We start from the raw sequence: 21,839 nt of genomic DNA, 5'->3' as shown, positions 1-21,839 counted from the left end.
AAAAAAATTTATTGCTTATTGCATATACTTATAAAAATATTTTACTAAACTGAAAAATGTTCTATACTAATAACATAGTCTTTAAAGGTCTTATTTTTAGTGTAAAATAGTATGTATTAAAACTTGAGCAATATACAAGTTAAAAAAGTTCCAGTGTTAGATACTTACTCGGTAAAACAATTTTTTTGAGCCTTTTTTTAAAGGCAAGACTATTAATTTGTTGCAACAGCAATAATTTTATTTGTCAAGTGTTACGTAAGATTTCTATCAAGATCTCAAAAGCAGAACCTGAATCTAAATTCTGCATGACCTGATCATTTGCACAATGCACAGCAAGTATTTGTATAATTAGAAGTTAATAAGAATTGTTAGGTTACAGTAACCCACTTGGTAATTTTGTATGTTTAACCATTCGGCAAAAGTGCAAAAATATACAGTGGTTGCGAAAGAACCGTGGCAGTTTTAAACTTGGGTATTAAAATGATGTTTAATTGATACATTTGTTATTAGTTGTATGTACAGCTTAACTTAGCAATTGAATTTAAAAGCTTTTAAAACTTTTAAAGTATTTTTTTTCATTAAAAGTTTACCAGTAAATAATACATAAGTAAATTTTTCCAAACAAAATTTTGCCTTAAGAACATCATACATGTTATTATAGTAACTTTATTCAAGATATAGTCTACCATATGAAAAAAAAATTGATTCTATTTTTTTCAAATTTACGCAGCAGGTACTTTAAAAATAGTTTCTTTGTACTTCTAAAATGTTTAGTTTTAAATCAATCAATAGCTTTGTTTTAAACTTGTTTTAACTAAAACTCAGAAGCTGAACTGTGTCAATTAAGGCCATAATTACAAAAACACTAGCTCAATTAATGTTTAACAGTTCGCTTAATGTGTTATAACTTGTTAAAGTATAAAAAATTGTGAAAATAATCTAATAGTTTTTTAGTTATGTTATAGCAGTCAGTTTCAATAAAATAAAGTTTTAAATAATGATACATTTATGAGTATTTTTTTTTATTTTCAAGGTAAAAGAAATTAAATGTTTTCTATTTTATATATCTAATTAAATAGTTTTTATTTCTTATAAAGTAACCACAGATGCAAAAGAATAACTTTTAATAATTTTTATTTTAACAGCCAATTCTTTTATTCCATCAAGTTTGAGATCAAATACTTCTAATTTGTCCTTATCAAGTAATAAATCTTCCAAAGTAAGTTTTATTGGCTCTTTTTGTTACTGTAAATTGGTTTTTGTATAAGTATTATAAATGGGACTAATTAACTAGAAAAGCTGTCTACGTTTTGTTTTGTTTTTTATTCATATTTTAGATTAATTATTTTACAATGATCACATTACTTGATAAATTAATTTTATTAATCAAAATCAATTATTTTAATTTATTATTAAAAAAGTACTTTTGTACTTCCTGAACGTATCATAATCTGTATGGATGACTGCTTGATTTTGCAGTCAGCCATACAGATTATTTAGACGATTAGAAGATTCCGAGTCTATTTAAGTTGCTTAATGAAAAATATTTCGAAATTCAGTCGCTTAACTTGAAATATTTAAAACTAAATCATCTAGTACATCAATCTTTTCCCTCGATAGTCTAAGGATCCATAGTCTTTGTCTTTGAGGTAGTAACCATATAGTTTAGCGTTTTAAACAACAATTGGGCCATTGTTATCGCAAGCATATTTATTTTCCTCAAAAAGATAGGTAATTTGTAGTTGTGACCAAACTGTTCAGCATTAAGTAACAATTAAGTATTTAACACGAACTGTTTTAAAAATATGAAACAGGTTTCATCAAAACTCTTTGTGTTATTATACAAGTCGTTTCCGAAATCTTAAAACATAGTTTGCAAAAAAATTAAAATATTTTGTTTATTGATCTTTTTTTCATTACTTAATATAGAACATCTGATGTTATTTTTTATTTAGTTTTAGTAAGTTTTAAATTGATAAGTTTTATTTTTACAATTTTTTACGTTTTTTAAATTTATATATGATCTATTTTATACTGCACTAATGTTACTATATGTAAACTGATTGAGTTGGATTTTTTTTTTGAAAGCTAGTCAGTTAGTAAAAAAATAGCATCTTTACTGTTTTCTTTAGAAATTTGATCGTTTTTTAATTTCAGGTGGAAAAAGTTAAAATGATTAAGTCGATTTTCCAAAGAAACAAAGACTGAACAACTAAAAACTATACACCGAAATTAAGCTTTAAGAATTCTCATTTTACTTACGTTAAAAAATATAAAATGATGAAATAAATTTTGAAACCTTATTTTTTTACAAAAAGATAAACATTTGAAGTATTAATTGTATTAAACTTAACACTTTATGTCTTAAATACTATTTAAAGTTACATTTTATTTAACTTCAATAACTATATTAAACGTATTTAAATATTTGTTTTTCTTGATTTTTTGTATAAAAAGTAAATAAAACTTAAACTATTTTCCAAAACAGATTTTTTATTTTTTCACAAGTTGACTTATTTAAACTACTAAAGAAAAATTTTACTAAAATTTGCTTTACGAGAAGTGCTTACTGTTTTACACTTTGTTTTATGAAGACATTATTTCTAAATTAGTTATATAAGTTATGTATACTATCAACTTATATTCAGTTTAGTTTATATCAATTCCATTTGTACTTAACAAACTGCTTTCTATCCGAAATACCATTTTTTAAATGAGTTCAATGCTTGTACATAACTTGATATAATTTGAAACTTTAGAATATCAGCTTTTATTTATAATAATCAAAAAAAACAAAGACTACTGAAGTGTATGATTTCGTTAAATTATTTTCATGGACCTTAATTTTTAATATAGCTAAAACATCTATTTTTACTATTGAAAATATTCCATTGTATGAATATTTTATACACGTAGTTACCTAAAACGTGGGTAACGAAAAATAAATGCATTCATTTTAGGTGATATATAGTTTTAAATTATAGTCATTATAATATTTTAGTTGAGTTAAAAAGTATCTTTTTTTAATGAAATGCAACTTTAATTTATTTTAAAACTGTGAATGTCTAAAATTTTAGCATAAATAAGTTTTTTATATTCTGTTATTCATTGGTTATATTTTAAAACTTCTTTGATGTTTCTTAACATTTTAGATGACGAAAAAATCGTCACAAGTAGTGAGGTATCGTATGTACTTGGAATAAGATCTGTCAATAGGTTTTGCACATAGCACGACTAAAAACCTGTAATTTTCCACATAAAACTGTTTATAAACCTGTATTAAAGTAGTTTTTACAATAAAAACAAACATTTTTTATGTAGTCAATAACTTGTGGATAATTAGTTTTAAAAGGCTTTAATATACATACTACGTGTTTTAAAATTCTGCAAAAAAAATATTTTGTAAAGATTCGTTATATATACTAGAAATCTTTTGTAACATAGGTATACTTATTTGAAAACTTTAAGCGAATAGTATTAAAATTATTATCTATAAATAAGTATTTATTATTTCAATTGCAAATGTACATAAATGTGTTTTTATATTTTAGTAAACTATAGTATATTAAATGAAAAATAAAACACTGATAATATTTGGTCATAAGGCCTGGTACACGAAAAAACCTTTCGGTTATCAAGTCGCACACCACGGATACCTTTTAACGTCTTGTCTGAAACTAGGAAAGGTTGTAGAGTATTATTTTTTATTCAAGATCTGACCGGATCTAGTTAATTTGAAACTTTAAACGTGTTAAATTACTATTTAAAATTATTTTTTCATCCATTTTCTAGTCGAAGGGCAAGATGTACAAGAAAAGTCTTTTGCGGGCTAGACGTAGTAGAAACAAAATCTTGGCAGCCATGTAGTTTTTTAAGTATTTGTTTATAAATCTTTAATTCTTTTTTGAAAGCTTTTTAAAAAGCAACAATCACATCTAAAAATATTTTTATATGAATTAATACTTCTAAAATCATACTCAAGTACCATTAAAAGTGCCATTAAACTGTTTTATTTGAAGAGGTCGGTTTATCCAACCAAAACCAGGTCATAAAATAAATTTGCATTTTTTGTTATTTATTGGATAACGAACAATAACAAAAAAACGATTAATAAGAATAAATAAATGCCCGTGATTAAGTCTTTGTTTTGATTAATTATACTGTAAACAAGTGGTTCCCAAAAATTAAGAAACAAAAAAAAAGAAGTTCCTTTTTATACCCCGCACACCGAAATATTTTAATATGATAGAGAACGATGAAGTTTTGTATATCAACTAATTTTTTGATAGTGTACTATATTGACAAAAATTAAAGACATGGAAAATACAACAAACTGCATTCAAAGTAGTTTTTTTTGTAAGGTAGAAAATATCAGAACCTGTTTTCCCCTCTGCAACAATAAACGTTTTCTGAAGGTCAGTAAATTGAGTTTTGAACTTATCACTTGTTATTCTACCTGCCCTATTTTTAAAAAATATTTTTTGTTTTTTAACTTTTAATCAAGCGAAATTAAAAAAAAAACAATACTAAAACAAAAAAAAAACTATTCTATATTTTTAATTAAAAAATCCCTAATGACATGTCGTTTGGCAAATACTCACAGTCACAAGGTACTTAACGAAAAGTTATATTTTTGTTTCGCAATATTTTTTGGAATATATTAAGAATTCAAGTTAAACAATCCACTTTGAATTTAATGACTCTTGGTTATAAAACCTTTTATACATTTTAATATGTTAATATGAATTAGGTATTAAAAAAAACTGTTCTAGCTTAAGCTAAATTAATATTTTCAATTAAAAACTATACATTCACATTATTCTACAACTTGTAACACACTTTAGATTTAGGTAATCGTAAAATTTTTTTTTATGAAGTAACAGCTAAGATCAAAAAATCAATTAAATTAGTATGGAGTTTGAGTGCTTAGTTAAAATTATCTAATTAGACTATGATGTTGCTATCAAATTATTTTAATTTTTATATGATTTGAATTTTGTGTTAGCTTTAAAAATCGATAGTTTTTTTTTTGTTTAGTAAAAGAAATTTCGGCTCACAGTCGCCCAGATTAAAGGAAAATCTCCTTATTTATCAAAAAAAATTAAAAGCCATCTTGCACCCCCTGGAATGCTGCCTCGCACCACCAAAGGATGCGAGCACCCCTAGCTAGGAAACCCTGCTGTAAATGCAAATAGTTTGTCTATTATGTTTTTACAGTTATTTATTAAAATATTTTTCAATTAATTGTGGTGTACGACTCGATAACCGAAAAGTCTTTTCGTACACCAAGGTTCTTAGAACTTTTCTTTTATTAGAACTTTCTTTTTTTTTGGTTACAAAAACTTACTAACAAACATTGCTCAATGCATCAAACAGCGTGTGTTCTTATGAACTCTAACTGTAAAGTTTACGTTCGTATACATTGGCTCATGTTAGTAGAGCTTTCTCTTGACAAAACTTGATTATAAAGAAACTAGTTTAACAAAAGTAAAGCGTACAGCAAAATTTTTTGTCAAATAAGTCCGGCATGTTGTGTACAAATCGCCGACATATCAAGTATACCGACTTAAAGAAGTCGCCTAGTAATATTTTATAACATTGGAAAAGTTAAGCTGATTTATTTAGAAATAAAAAAATCGTTAAAATTTGAAACACTTTATGAAGAAATTTTTTTGTTAGTTATAAAACGAAGGAAGCAAAACTACTAGGAGTTAACCATTAAAGATGATTTTGTTAAAGTATACATATGTAAATAAAGAGAAATTAAAAAGTTTAATTTGTATTTTCTTAAGTTACCATGAACTACAAATAAGTAATTATAAAAGTACAATATACATCAGTTACAAATTTTAAAAGTACCGATACAGTTAGTTTGTTCATTCTTGATAGTTAACTCGTTTTCAAAAAAGATTTTCTCATAGTTTTATTGTGTTTTTTTAATAAAGACTTTTTTTCAATAATAAAATTACTTTTGCTTTTCTTAAGTAGTTAGACCCCGATCTAGTTTTGGGTAACAAATTTAAAAACTAGTGTAATCTACCGGATCAAAAATATATAGTCGGCTGAAACTAGACTTTTTTTTTTAATTAGGAACCGGCCGGATGTGATAATTATATCATAAACGATCTAAACATAATTATTGGCTTTAATTTCAAGATCATACTAAATTTCTAAAGTTTTTATAAACTATAAAATTTAACCGAGTCATTTTATTTAAACATATATTTATTGTGAATGTTGCTTGTTAAACGATAAAAGAAAAGCGCTCAAAAAAATTGGTTTAACGACCTGGTGTACAAAAAAATAAACCTTAGGTTGTCAGTCACATATATGTATAAACTTTATTTAGTTTTCTTACTAAGGTTTTTTTTAGATTAGTTTTTAATGTGTTTTTACAGTAATCCATTAAAAAAAATGGTCTAGTTGTAACCTTGTTGCTAATTATACTCTAGCACAGTGCTTCTGAAATAAGGTTCCGTGACGCCTCTCAGGGGTTCCGCGTCCCGCGAAGTTTTTCGAAATTTAAAAAGAACACTTATTTAATTAAACATTTTATGTAAAATTAAAATTAGGGGTTCCGCGGAAAAGTTGAACTTTTGAAAAGGGTTCCGTCAATAGAAAAAGGTTCAGAAGCACTGCTCTAGCAGACATATTTTAAGCTTACACAAGGCAAGCAACAATTTTGAAGTGTGTAATCATTTAAAACTATTGTATTTATTTTCTTCGTGTTAAAATATATTTAGAACATAGATCAAGGCCCGACGGAGTATGAAAACATAAATTTATTAAAATAAGTTGATACAATTAATCAATTTAATTTACAAATTTACGCAAGCGTATAAAGTTTTAAATTGTAACATACCTTTGTTAAATATACAGCGTCGATTTTTTGCTTTTTCTTGCAACTTTACATCAAATAGTATAAGATAGATATAAAAATTGTTTTTAAACATGTGTTTTATTGTTGAAATAGATAAAAAAGTAGATATTATAATATAAAGGAATTATATAAATATTTTAAACTAAGGTAATTTTTTAATTAAATTAATTTTTTTAAACAATTTAAGAACGTTTAAATAGAAATCATGGTAGTCTAAGCAATTTATTTTGTACTGATGTTTTACTTGAAAACATCGTTGAAAACTTTGTTCAAACATTATAATACATTTTTATAAAAATAAAACTGCACAACTATATCTTGACAATTACAAGGTAAAATTATTACTGACTAAATTGATAAAGAACACTAAAAAACATAAATAGCCGAAAGTTTTTAACCTTTTCAGGGGCTTATGATGGCCTGTGCCATCATTAGCACTCAAAACGAAATGTAAAAAAAAGTGTCAATTTTATGTTAAAATATACATACAATACCGAGCCATTGATAAAAAAGTATATACTTTTGATGTTGAACAGTTGAATCAATATAAAAGTTCTCGATAGCTCTAACCAATAAATAAAAACATATTTAAAGCTCATGTTATACGATCTATTTTATTTTACAAAATTATGTTTCTTAAAGTTCGTGGTCAAAAAAATACTATTAAAAGATTAGACAAATAGTACGCTGTAAAAAAAACTAAATAAATTGTTAATATTTTTGTGTTTTGAATAAAAAAACTAAAAATAAAACAAATACTAAAGCTAATATGACTATTGCTTCCAAATCGCAAAATTTCCACTCGCTTTATTAATTTTGTATTAATCCTTAAAATTGTATAGTAAATTTTCAAACCAAATTCAAACAAAATGTGTTTTTTCTACTAACTTGTCTTTAAGTATCACTTTCAAATGGTTTAACAAAATAATCTTAAGTGACAAGAAAGTCTATCTCACTTATATCTAATTGAATATGTATAGTGCATTTGAAATGTACCCATAATTAAATTAAACCAATAGCTGTTAACAATTATCATATAACTTGTGGCGGAAGAGAGTTGAAAATTTAGGTTAAAAACTCCTTTTTCATCATGATTTTCACTTCATACAAATTTATGTTTCAGTCATTAAATAGATTGAGGGCTCCTAAGAAAACAATGGAAACTGCATTGTTTGTTAACTATATTAATCATTTTTCAAATACTACTGAAATGCATATTAAAAAGACAAAGACTTCACAAAACTATTTGAAAGCTGTAAATGACCTAAACAGCTTGCAATGTAATCAGGTTCTTAACAAGAATGAAAAGCTAGATGGGAAAGGACTTCTATTAATGAGACAACTTTTGTATCGGACTGGAGTTACAGATGAGGATATGAGTAAAATGAATGTTGTACACATAACAGGAACCAAAGGTAAAGGGTCAACAAGTGCACTAGTTGAAGGAATACTTCTACAAAATGATGTAAAAACAGGTTTTTTTAATTCTCCCCATCTAGTTGAAGTGAGGGAAAGAATTAGAATTAATGGAAAACCAATAAGTAAACTTTTGTTTTCTAAATACTATTGGGAAGTGAAACATGCTTTGGATATTAGTAAAAAGAAATATAGTATTCAAATGCCATCATATTTTTATTTACTCACCACTTTAGCTTATTATATATTTAAAAAGGAAGCAGTAGAAGCTGCAATTTTTGAAGTAGGAATAGGGGGTGCATTTGACTCAACTAATGTTATTAAAAAACCTGCAGTTTGTGGAATTGCAACACTTGACTTGGACCATGTAACTATGCTTGGTGATACAATTGAAAAAATTGCATGGCAAAAGGCAGGAATAATGAAACCAGGTGTAAAAACTTATACAATTCCCCAAGCAGTAGGTGGTATGGATATTCTCATTCAAAGGGCTAAAGAACTGGGTTCAAATTTAAGTATAGCACTTCCACTTAAGAATTATCTGAATTCTGAAGATATAAGGTTGAGTATGGCTGGAAATCATCAAAAACTTAATGGTTCATTAGCTGTTGCCTTAAGCAGAGAATGGCTTTCAAAGTGCAGAGGTATAAAATTTATAGACTCCAAGCTTGACCACAAAATTCTCAAAGGTTTGTCTATAGGAAAGTTAAATGGTAGAAGTCACATTGTAAAGTACAACAATAGGTTAACATTTTATTTAGATGGTGCACATACAGAACAAAGTATTAAGTGTGCTGCTAATTGGTTTAAAGATCAATCTGATAAAGATTCTTCTCTTACAGGAAAAAATATTTTAAAGTTAATGGTGTTCAATTTGACCCATAATAGAAGCTCTTACAACATGTTTAAAAGTTTAATAAAATGCAAGTTTGATAGAGCATATTTTTCTCCAAATATTGTCTCAATTTCACAAACACATGTTGCTGATCAAAATGATTTTTCAAACTCATACACTAGTCAACTAGAAATGGTGAAAAAGAATTACTGCAATTGGAAGGAAGTAGCACCTGAGTGTGTTTTTGAAAAATCTAAATCATTTCCCTGTGTTAACAATACTTTAGATGAAATATACATGCTATCTAATGATAAATATGTTCAAGTTCTTGTTATAGGAAGTTTCCATTTGGTTGGTGCTTTTTTAAGCATCATACATCCAGACTTAAATGACTAAAAGAATTGTATTTGAATGAGCATGAAAATTTATAATTATATGTGTTTTGTAATATAAGTACGTTTTGATTATTTTTTTATATAACAGGTTAATGCCACTAATATATTTTAAATTTCATTTTTAAGTTTTTAAACTTCTGGTTAATATATGATGCTGTTAACTTAAGATGTATCTTAAATATTAAATTATATACTAATGAAATGATGTTAATTTAAAATTAACAAATTTTAAGAGTTTCAGTTTCATTATTTAATTAGTAAAACATTAATAGTTGAAATGATCAGTTAGTAGTAAAAATATAAAATTAAAACTTAATAGTGTCAAAAATATAACACTTTAAATAAAATTTCATGCTGTATAAGCCTACAGGAATCTGATTTGATATAACCAAAATAACAGGTAACTTATAATTAAAAAATTGTATCCTATTTAGAAAAAAACAGGAACACTAATATTATTACTAATTTCTTAGTGTATTATGTTATCAATTTTTCAGAAACTTGTTTCAGTTTTTTTATAACCACCTGGCCAAGTCTTACATAAAAGCTAAAATCTGGCAATGTCATTTGAACTTTGTTGTATATAAACTAAAAATACCATTTCAACTGCATATTTTTTATTATGCTGCATCCCTAGTCCACCTTATACAAAATTTAACACCTAGGTTAGGGTATAAGTGTGAAAAGTTTGTTTAAGAAGGACAAGGATATAAAACCGGGGATATATAACTACCATACATTCAGACTAGTTTGAAATATTAAAAAACTCCAGCTAATTTGAATGTTTTTTTGTAAATCTCAAGCTAGTTATTATGGCGTATTTTTTAAAACAGTTTGTTGATAAAATGTCTTTTTGTTTTATTTTGGTATATAAGCTTGGAACAGTAATTTTTATTTATGCCTCAAGCTCTTTTTTTTTTTATAAAACTAACACCCTTTTGATATCATAAAATGACTACCCTGATAAAAAATGAAGCTAACATATTAAAAAAAAGTTGTTACAGTGAGTTAAAGAGAAGGGTATAAAATCAACTAATAAAGAAACAAAAAAGTATTTAGAAGTTTTTTTGCATCCTATTAAGCAAAATAATTGAATTATTTTTTTAACAACTTAGTGTTAGAAAAAGTTGTATATGAAGTTCATATATTTTATTGTACTGTTCTATAAAATGTTACAATTTTGGTTCAGTAAGTAAAAAAGCCTGTTATTTTTGTTTAATTATTTATTCAATACACTAAAAATATTAATAATAAAAGAATAGTTTATTCTATATGAATCTTTTAAGACAGTTTTAGTCATGATAATATTAGTTCATTATCCTATGATATTTTATGTTAATTAAAAAAGGTGGTCTTTTATGAATTTATAAGTGTTATGAGCAAATGCTTAAATCATAAAACTAAATACAGTTATGTAATGGTAAAGAAACTTCTAGGTGTTTTAATATAAATAATTTAATCTTAGTGCCTAATTAACAGCGTTTAAGAATAAATTTTAAAAGGTTTCTTAATATTCAGCTTGCCTTTTGTTGATTAAATATAAATGCTAAGTTCCTTTCATAATTCTATAAAAGCTCAAGTAATAAATTTACAAATTTCAGTAGAAATTTGCAAAAGTGTATGTAACAGTTAATACAATAACAATTAGCTCAACTGACATTGCATAAGATTGTTCTTAAAATTCTCTAATAACCAAGTTTACAATAACTGTTTTTATAAAAATTATGAGTATTCTTTTTTTATTAAGTTTATTGTCAACATTAATTCTAGAATTAGTTTGAAGTATTTTGTTTTTTTTTGGTAGTAATTGTATAAGGTAAAAATTTATCTATAAATAAGAACAATCTCATTTTGCATAAACTTAAAATTGATTTTTTTATTCAAATACAAAATGTATATGTTTGTTGTTGCACTATTGTAGCTCTACAAGACACTGAATAATAGTTTTAAGTTGTTTTAACTTTGGTTATCTGTTTGTGTGCTTCTTAAATGTAGCTTTTTGGTGTGACATTTGTTAATTAACTAATTTCAATCATTTTGACCTATAAAATGTATTATTTGAAAAGAAGTATTGGTAGTTATAATTTGTCTTGCTTAATCATACATAGAAAATAATGATTAAACAGAATTTTTAATAGGTAATAATTTAGACGCTTTTAATTTAATATAGAAAGTATCTAGAAACTTTTGTAATTTTTTTGTCGATAATTTTGATTTGTACATTATAGTGTTTGTAATTTTATAGTTTAATTTGTAGTGGCTTTTTTAGAAGTTTTTGTTAAAATAGATCAAAAAGCAATAATAGCAGATGAATTGGCTGCAGATGCACAAGAACACAAGTCTTAAAATAAATGGTGCTTCAGATTCAGTAAATGAAGAGAAAAGGCGAGTACTGCTACTTCCTTAATGAGAGCTTAAGCAGACCCTATTGGATATAAGCAGCAATTCAGTCAAGTTAGAAGTGCAACCGAAAGACCCAAGTTCACTTCTTTATCCCATAAAGAATTTCAAGATCTAGGTTTACTAGATGATTTATTGCAAGAAATTTGGGGTTTTCTTACCCTTTGAGGATCCAAGAGACTGCATTACTGATGCTTTTTGCTAAACCACCTAAGAACATGAAAGCCCAATCTGGTACTAGTAGAACAACAGCCTTCGTATTAACTATGTTGCACAGAGTTGATTCAGACAGGCAAGTACCTCAATGCATTTGCCTTTTGCAAACTTATGAATTTGGCATATGACATAAAAAAAACATTTAACTGCATAACAATTAAAAGTAATAAAGGTAAGGGGACAACTTATTTCTGAACATACTTAAACTTAAATATTTATAAGTGTTTTTTTTTTCTTGGTTATAAGTTCTTTACTGTTTTAAGATAAGATTTTTTTTTCACTGGTTACTTTATAGTATAAGATTTAGAAAACTTTGGTAGAGTTTTGAGGTTGAAAAGTAATCATCATTTTGTCTAATATAGACCTGTATATTCGATAGTTTGCAGAAATATAATTCCGTATTTACCTTCTATAATGTTACAAATTGTACTGAATATTTTTATTTATGCTTGAAATATTAAATTTACTTTTATAAATTTGAAACAATCTATATCTTACAGTAAATTAATAGTTGTACTCTTAACATAGTCAATTTATATCTTAATACTAATATAGATCTTACAATATATAAATAGTCTTCTGTGAAAATTTATTTAAACAACTTTTAGTTTAATTAGGGTGTACTCTTAATTATTTTTTGTTTAAATGCCTCTGTGGCAAGATATATTTTAACATTGTCATATTTTTGATTAAGGCAAAAAAAAAATTACTTAAAATTTCAACAAACTATAATTTTTTCATAAAATTAATTGTCTATTAAAGCCATTAAGAGTTGCCACACACCCAGGATATTTCAGGACAATTTAATTTTTATTTGAAATCATGATGACTCAGGCTAGTTAAGTTTTTTTTACAAAAACCTTAGGATAGATCTAAAAAAAATTTAATCTCAGTCCAGTTTTAATCTAGTTAGATCTTTTATTAGATTTACATGTTCCAGTTTCATAATTTTTAGTTAGAAATTGTTAAAAAACTTGAATTTAATTCTTTTTTATTTTTCTTAATTATATAGATTTTTTAAAGGAATTTTCAAAAACTCAAGATGACTCATGACAGTTTAGAGTCACTTAAAGCAGTTTCTGGTCACTCTAAATATTTTTTTGACTTAAAGTGTGACAAACCTGCAGTAGAAATTGTAAATATTTCTTTCAAAAATTAAAAACCGATAATTAAGCTACCGTTTGTTTTAAATCATATTTGGAATCCGAAGTTGATTTGGAGGCATAAGTCATATAAGTTCCTTACGGTTAACTAGAAAAACATAAATAGACTATATAACAAACAATCTACCTCGTACAATTTTTAATTTTGTTGAGTCTAACTTAACTAGGAAAAGTAGTTTTGCATTTTTATGAGTATTCCAAATTCTATTTTGGTTAAAGGGATTTGAAAACATAAAAGAACCTTTAGTAATCATTTTCAAATTCTTTAAAAAAATATAGATTTTAAACTTATCTTATGATCATTAATTAAGTTTTTGAAACATATAGTTTGTTTTATGATTGTGAGTTCTTAAGAAAATTATTATAAATTCAGAAATACCTAAACATTCTTGAAAAAAGTTAATTGCAATTCTGAAAACATAAGACTTTCGTTCTATTTGTTTAATTGAATCCCTATAACATTTTAGTTAAGTTTTATTGGTTAAAATTTTAATAACTATTATACAGTAGATGTAAAATATGCACAAAAGGACACTTTTGCAGGGACTGACATTTTTGCAAGGGTTAAAAAAAATGTTCTTTTTTTTAAATTTTATTATCAGTGTTACCCCTTACCCTTGGTCAGTATATTTTTACTTTTCCTATTGTTTTTTTTTTTTTTGATGAACTTTAACTATAACTCTTACCCCTTACTCTTAAGTAAATGTTTTTTATATTAGTTCTTTTTTTGTTTTTTTTATTCTTATAACTTTTTATTATTTTTTTCTATTACTGTTACCTCTTACCCTTCATCGGTAATTTTTTAAATAATTTTATTGTTATTATTTTTTTACTCTCGATGAAAATTGACCCTCCGTGAAAAAATAACCCTTTCTAAATATGCAAAAGTGTCTTTGTGCATATTTGACCCGTCCCCGTAGATACTAAACAAGTTTTTAGCAACAATATTTAAGTTGATAAATTAAGTTTTTTATTATTAAAAAGCACAAATTTCTTAAGTATAAAAACAAAAAAATTGTATTATTTTTATATAATAGCTAGTTGAATATAATTTTTTTTCTATATTATCAATTTTTTGTTCTCTTACTTAAGGGCATAAATGTTTTAATACCAACTCTCGATCTATAGCTTATTTTTACAGTTTTCAAGTATTTCAGTTACATCATTTTAATATTGACAGTTAGTAGGTACGCCAGTTATGAAAATAATTTTAAGATTTATTAAAAATAAGTCTATAATTAAACTTTAAGCATACCTGGTGAAAATAAAACATTTTAGTTTAGACTTTAGAGTAAAATCATAGGTAAAACTGTCTTAATACTTTCAAACTTATTGTAAACAGACTTGAGTTTTTATTGATTTAAATGAATAAAGGTGCATGCTCTTGAAAAAGCTAGGGTATTAACGTGAAGATTGGTAAAATAAGTATAGATGTTTGGGTGTCGGTATAATAATGGATATAACATGTTGGACCTTTGAAAACTAAGTTATCTAAAAAAACGGTGTTTTAAATTAAACCAATAAAGAAAACGTCGACGAAAGTCTACATAATTTAAGCCTAGACTTTCGTTTGCCGTTACTTACGGCCTGTGAGACAATTTAACATAAGGTTTGATCAATTCAATAATCAGACCACAATACGAAAGCTTAAACTATGAAGACTTTCGCCGATGTTTTCTTTCATCGTATTTAAAACGAGCGTACCAGCTGTCTTGCCTGGTGGACTATGTATAATTGTTTTGAAAAAATTATATTGCGCGGCAATTAGACGAGCTTACATCACTGATCATGTCAATAAACGGTTGCTTTATGGTAAATCGTTTGTAGATTGACGACTGGAAGTTTTTTGCTTGCGGCTTACTTTCGAGTTTAAATAAGAACGAAAGCTTTTAGTCTGATGATCGAAGTATGATCAAGTCTTTCTCTTAGATAAAATACTATATTATGTATTTGATTTCCATCACTCTGAATAGTCACATTAAATACGGTTTGTTGAGCTGGGACTAAATAAATTTAAAATCAATATACTTTTTGATAAAGCACTTAGATGTATTTCCTATAATACTTACGATCAAAAGTAAGAAATCTTAAAATAATAAATGTAGGAAAAATTTCTAATATGAGAAAAGTCTTTATGTATAAATTTTATCAGTTTTTCAGGGTTGCCAATTTACCTGGAATTTGACAATTTAGGCAAAAATAACCGGAATTTTCAATAATTTTAACATTTTCAGTAGTAAAATTTCGATTTGACACAAAAAATCTATCATATAATAGAGGTTTTTGTCATCATAATTTTTTTTTATTTAAAAACACATTTAAAGTAGCTTTAAAGTATCTTTTCAATGTTTTTATACTACTTAACACAGTTACTTATATAGAAATTACCTTAAAACTAAAAATAGATCCAAAAATGTGTACTTTTAAAAACCTGGAAGAAATTTGGAAAACCTGGAAAACATTTTTGAAAAAGCGAGTGGTAACCCTGGTTATTTAGAAGAGGTATTAAAGAAATAAACATAATATATATAACCATTGATATAAATTCTACTTAAAGAAACGTTTTCGTTTTAATCTTTAATCTACATAGGAATAAATCTCTAGCTAAATAGTGTGTTGGACTTTTATGTGAAATCTGATACATTTCATCTCAATCGTCCAAATATCAGTTATTACGCCAAAAAATTTCTTTAAAAACTGTTTTAATTGAAAACCACCATGATAAACTACTTTTAATTAATAATAACAACAGTTTATTAATTTAAATTCTACTATATCTATTTTTATTTACTTAAGCAAAGAATACAGCTTCGTATTTATTAAGTGCCTTGTGCAAAGCTAGCTATTTATCAACATGTCAAGCTTCCTGCAACTATCAACATATCAAGACACCTGCAAAAGAGATTGTAATAGGTATATGCGGTCAAGCAATTTACGTGAGACTTCGAGGTCGGAGACGTAAGCTGTGGTTGGTACTAAATAGTAAACGTGGTACTGCACAGTAAGGTGCTTATAAAATAGGTGAACTTTGAGTTTTCAGCTGAATTTTTTTTACACTTAGTATATATCACAAAAACATTATGTGCATAATTTTAGCTGATTTGAAAACTGCAACAAAGAGGCTATTTTCGATTTTCTGAAAATAACCCCCATGCAAACTGTATGGGACCCAAAAAATTCGAACTTTAAGCTGAAAATATTTTACATGTGGCCAATTATCACATTAACGCATTGTGCACAATTGAAGAAGATTTAAAGAAATTGTTAAGGGACAACTCTTGATTTATGTAATTTTTATCACTCTTTTTACATTTTCTAAAATCTTGAGATTTTTTTCAAAAAATCAAGATGTGCCACCAGAAAACATTCTTTAAAACATCTCAAATTGTGCACAATGTGTTTATGTGATAATTTGCCACATGTAAAATTAGCTGAAAACTCAAAAGTCACTAATTTTATAAGCACCCTATTGCACTCGAGGCCGTAAACGGAAACTATAGAATGATATGAAATAATCTTAATAGGATTTCTATAATCAGAAGTACCTTCTATTCCGACTTTATCGGCGTTGAAGTTTTTGTAAAATTTATTTGTAGAAAACTCCAGCGTCTCGCACAATTTTTTCTTGTGAATTTATTAATTTGTTCATATATTTTGATATTAATTTTATAACTAAACTAAGTTGTTATACCTATTTGTATCATTTAAAGAAAGAGATGAAATAGCATCTTTCTAAATTATTGATTTTTAAATGCGATTAGCAATAAAGGTAGTAAACTTTGGACGAGACTGCAAGATGACTTAATATTTCAGACTTAAAACTGCCATCTTGAAAGGTACCAAGTTGATCTAAAGCATTTTTACTAAAAGTACAACTTAATAAATTAATTATAAAAAAGTTGCTATGGATTTATTAGTTTCATGTTGTAGGAGATACTGATAACTGGTTACAGAAAAATTCAAGTTCGGACAACTAATGTTTCTACAATTCAAGTTCTTTGAAAAACATTTAAAAGAAAATATCTGAAAACATAGTATATATTTTAAAAAAAGGTATGAAGGTCTTATTAATATCTGCAAGCTATTTTTTCTATCTTACAAAATGTTAAAAATTTTTTGACATAATTAAGAATTACTAAGAAATACTATATTGTTTTAATCATATCTTAGAATAAATTTATAGTTTTGCAAAAAAAAAAAACAGCTTCTAGATAGGTACCAATAAAATCTACATAAGTTTTTTTTTCAAATAAACAATACTTTTTGAGTTGTGACCCCTTAAAAAATTTTTAATAATTTGAATTGTCCGAATTTGAATAGTCGTGCACTCCTAATAACTACTTTATACTCAGGATAATCCTTACTGAGTGTTTTAATTCGATTCAAATAACTTTAATTCAGTCAAGAATTTCATTTAAGTTTTATGACATCTAGACTATTAGTAAATTTTTATTTAATAAGTTAATATTACTTTTGCGAAGATTTATTTAAATTTCTAAAAAAATATTCAGTCAACTAAATTCTGCTAAAAGAGCTATTCAATCTTAAATTCAATCTTCTATAAAGGAAACCAATACTTTAAGTTAATGATGGGTAACGTACAGCCCGGAGATCGGATCCGGCCAGTCAATGTTTAGCAAATCAAATGGTAACTAGTTTGCAAAAGGTGAAACTGCGCCCCGCGATCATGTTAACCGAACTACCAAACAAAATTTGAAACTTACAGGGTTGGGAAAGCTACGGCACTTCAAAGGTACAACTTGCGGCTCGCGAACGAAAATATTTGAAACTTAAACAATATATTTTGAGATCTAAAAAGTAAAATATACCGGAATTTCAAAACTTATACAAGATATTCTAAAGTTTGAATGAAAGATAAATGCTCAGGAACCAACTTTTTTCTTAACATATGACCAATTGTCTGATAATGTTGCTCATCCCTACTTTAAATAATAGAAAACATTAAAAAGCTGAACTTAAATTATAGCTTAAAAGAAATTTTACTAGCTAGCGAAAAAGAACATATACGGTACGAGGCTGCATTTAAACTTGTTTTAGGATTGAGATAAAAATTACATTTTTACTAACAACAAAAAAAAACAGTGAATAAATAAAAAACTAAAATATTTTAAATTACCAGGTCAGTTTTGGTTTGCAGAAAATTAGAAAGTCTCATTATTGACTTAATTAAAATAATATTTCACAATACATCAAAAAGAACAAAAGAAAAATTCATGAAATATTCATCCAAATAACATTCAAAAAACGCTACTAAACGATTTAAAAAAGTGACTGACAGTATAAAAAATCATACTTCATGTAGTAAAAACAATAAACATTAACTAATCAAACCAAACAGTTAATTAGAAAAATTGATAGACAACATTACAAAAAATCATAAAGTTAGCAATAATAGCTTAGTAGAAGCTATAAATTCTGATTCGGAAAAGTATATATTCGACAGAAAAACTAAAAATAAGAAAATACCAATGCATACACTATTTTGTTGCATTTATAACGATAAAAGATTAAAATCCAGAATTCTTATTCAAAACCGAATGTAGAAAAATAAACCCTATAGAAAACTAGCTAGGCTTACTTTGCAAGGTAATTCTAGGAAAGATTGTCAATGGCATATTAAGAAATCATATTTAATTGAAAAACTCGTATGAGGTAATAGAACAACTCAACAACATCTAAAATATGAATAACAATTGTTTTGTAAACTTCTTCATACTTACCTTTTATCTAAGTATTAAACGTGAACACTTAACAAAAACCCATAATTTGATAAAATTACACTGAAATAAAGACTAAAGACGTTATCCAGGTAAAACATACATACAAAAATATAATAACATATGATAAAAAAGTATAGATTAAAAACAAAACAGGGACAATTTGACGTACCTATGGGTTCATTTTTTGGCACGGAGCCTTGTGACTCCGTGTGAGCCTTTGGCAACCTCAGATGTTTATATAAAGCTCAAGAAATCGGACTTTACTTGGATGAAGGCCTCACCATCATATACTATTTTTAAGGAAAAGCAATTAAGAACTAGAAAGACTAATTAAGAAAATGAAAAAAAATAATTTTAAAAGAGCTCGAGTTGAAAATATTAATTTTAAAGGCGCAACTAAAATAAAGTTTTTATATATACCCTAGATACTGTAAACACTAAATCAAAACCATACTAGAAATAAAAATAAAGCACTATTATAGATAAACAATTGATCGAACGACCCACCTATTATCAAAACAAATCTCAAAAATGGTAGAATAATGGCGCAACAGGCTGTCAAAAAACTAGAAATTTTTATAGCTAGATACCAAAATGCATTTAACAGTTCTGATTTTTATTAAAAACTTAAATACACAAATGATAAATGTACACATGAAAAAGAAACCAGCACGATCAAGAAAAACAAGGTATTTTAATTTTCCTACTACCATTAAGTATTTTACCATCATCAGATTAGTGTTTTTACAATTTTAGACAAACATTTCAAATAGGACAACAAACTAATAAATAAGAGAATTCGCAAAATATCTTATATTTGCTTGGTAAAAACTCATTAGATTGGAGAAACAAAAACCCACACAGTATTTGTAGCAACTGCATCATTGATAAAATTGATATTGCTTTGGCTGATAGGGGAGACAATTTAAATAAACGATACGAGCTTTTCTACACATGCCTTAATATTCTACACATGTATAAAAGTTCAACTGTAACTATTGTTTTTAATAAAAAAAAATTATCCAAGTTCAATAGCTTCTTAGTTATGTAGCTAACTTAAAGTTTCGAACTGAAAGCTTTGTACAAGCATTGTATAAGCAAGGTAAATATAATAACAAAATTCTAGTAATTACTTCAATGTTCTGAAGATCATATATTTAATCTTAATAATTATAATTGATATTTATTTTCAGTTTTTATTACCATCAAAGATAGAAAAAAAAACTAACAACTAGGATTTATTTATTTCACTCTTTTTATTTACAACTAAACTATAACTTAGTCTAGAAGTCAACCTACAAAACAAGACAAAAGTTTGAAATTCAAAGCAATTTCTAAAACAATTTTTTTTGGGTTTATCTTTATCTAAATTTACCTATTTTACGCTCTTCAAGCAGATCAGTTGTATTAGAATGTCGAAAACAGAAGCTTTCACGATAAATTTTAAAACTCTATAAATTTTAACTCATAGTTCTTGTTTAAAAAATATGATTTACTCAACTAGTTATGTAGTTTTGTTTTAGGTTGAACTTGTTCTGTTTTGTACTGTTTTGTTTTTGATTAAAATATTGACTAACTGCTCAATTACCAATTTACTTTCCAAGATTTTTACGTGCATTTGTCAGAATTATTAATTTAGTGCGCGAACGAGCTCTTTGATCGAAACTTAATTTGCTGAATATGCATTTGAGAGTTAGAAACATATTTGTTCTATCTATGAAATAAAGATCTTTATGACTTAAAGTTTTAAAAATTATAAAAAAAACATCAGTTGATAACAAAATCTGAAAAATATATGGTGTTTATTATTAGGTGGTTTATCAAAATTAGTTTACGTCGAGGTTGGAAAGCTATTACAAAAAACTAGTACAAGAAAAACTTCAAGGACACTATAAGTTTTATTTAAATTGTTCAAACACACTTACTAAATACTGGCTGTGCACTTTTAAAGTAAATAAATTCTAACTAAACTTGTTGGCGCTAAAAAAATGAACTGTTATGTTATAACTTAACTATAAAATTTGTTGAAAAAATTTAATAATATTTAAGCTTTAAATTTTGTAGTTATTTTAGTCGAGTTTAATATTAACTAACTTAAGTTAAAGCAGAAATGTGTTTATAAAAAATAAAAATAAAAATAATACTTTTTGAAATGGGGTAACTAGTAAATTAGTTCGTACCTTTTATTTAGTCAAGTCTTCCCGTCAGCGTTTTCTATTTATATATCGAATATATAGCACTTCCACTTAAGTATCTGAATTCTGAAGAAATAAGGTTGAGTATGGCTGGAAATCATCAAAAACTTAATGGTTCATTAGATGTTGCCTTAAGCAGAGAATGGCTTTCAAAGTGCAGAGGTATAAAATTTATAGACTCCAAGCTTGACCACAAAATTATCAAAGGTTTGTCTATAGGAAAGTTAAATGGTAGAAGTCACATTGTAAAGTACAACAATAGGTTAACATTTTATTTAGATGGTGCACATACAGAACAAAGTATTAAGTGTGCTGCTAATTGGTTTAAAGATCAATCTGATAAAGATTCTTCTCTTACAAGAAAAAATGTTTTAAAGTTAATGGTGTTCAATTTGACCCATAATAGGAGCTCTTACAACATGTTTAAAAGTTTAATAAAATGCAAGTTTGATAGAGCATATTTTTCTTCAAATATTGTCTCAATTTCACAAACACATGTTGCTGATCAAAATGATTTTTCAAACTCATACACTAGTCAACTAGAAATGGTGAAAAAGAATTACTGCAATTGGAAGGAAGTAGCACCTGAGTGTGTTTT

General features: G+C 26.3%; 2 protein-coding genes across 2 annotated transcripts in view; both read left to right on the top strand.

The window, feature by feature from the left end:
* Positions 1–2,474, top strand: part of LOC145837790 (uncharacterized) — a 46,539-nt gene extending 44,065 nt beyond the window's left edge. The window contains exons 16-17 of the mRNA XM_082945239.1: positions 1,146–1,219; positions 2,158–2,474. Coding sequence (XP_082801365.1) covers positions 1,146–1,219; positions 2,158–2,208 — 125 coding nt within the window. The 3' untranslated portion in view covers positions 2,209–2,474. The remainder of the gene's footprint in view (positions 1–1,145; positions 1,220–2,157) is intronic.
* A 5,284-nt stretch (positions 2,475–7,758) lies between these two features.
* Positions 7,759–9,633, top strand: LOC145846923 (folylpolyglutamate synthase, mitochondrial-like). The gene is made up of 2 exons (XM_082953473.1): positions 7,759–8,475; positions 8,557–9,633. The coding sequence occupies exons 1-2, from the start codon at positions 7,971–7,973 to the stop codon at positions 9,525–9,527; spliced, it is 1,476 nt and encodes a 491-aa protein (XP_082809599.1). The 5' UTR covers positions 7,759–7,970; the 3' UTR covers positions 9,528–9,633.
* The last annotated feature ends 12,206 nt before the right edge of the window (positions 9,634–21,839 follow it).

Source organism: Thalia democratica, chromosome 1 (assembly GCF_965202585.1).
Source record: "Thalia democratica chromosome 1, ktThaDemo2.hap1.1, whole genome shotgun sequence".
In the NCBI taxonomy this organism is placed as follows: Eukaryota; Metazoa; Chordata; class Thaliacea; order Salpida; family Salpidae; genus Thalia; species Thalia democratica.
Note: the sequence above shows the minus strand (reverse complement) of the source record. Positions and strands in the feature narration are given on the sequence as shown.

Coding starts and splice junctions, on each gene's coding strand:
- LOC145846923 (XM_082953473.1), top strand. CDS start 7,971: ATGATTTTCACTTCATACAAATTTATGTTTCAGTCATTAAATAGATTG. Junction 8,476..8,556: donor GAAACATGCTTTGGATATTA/GTAAAAAGAAAT, acceptor TTAAAAAGGAAG/CAGTAGAAGCTGCAATTTTT.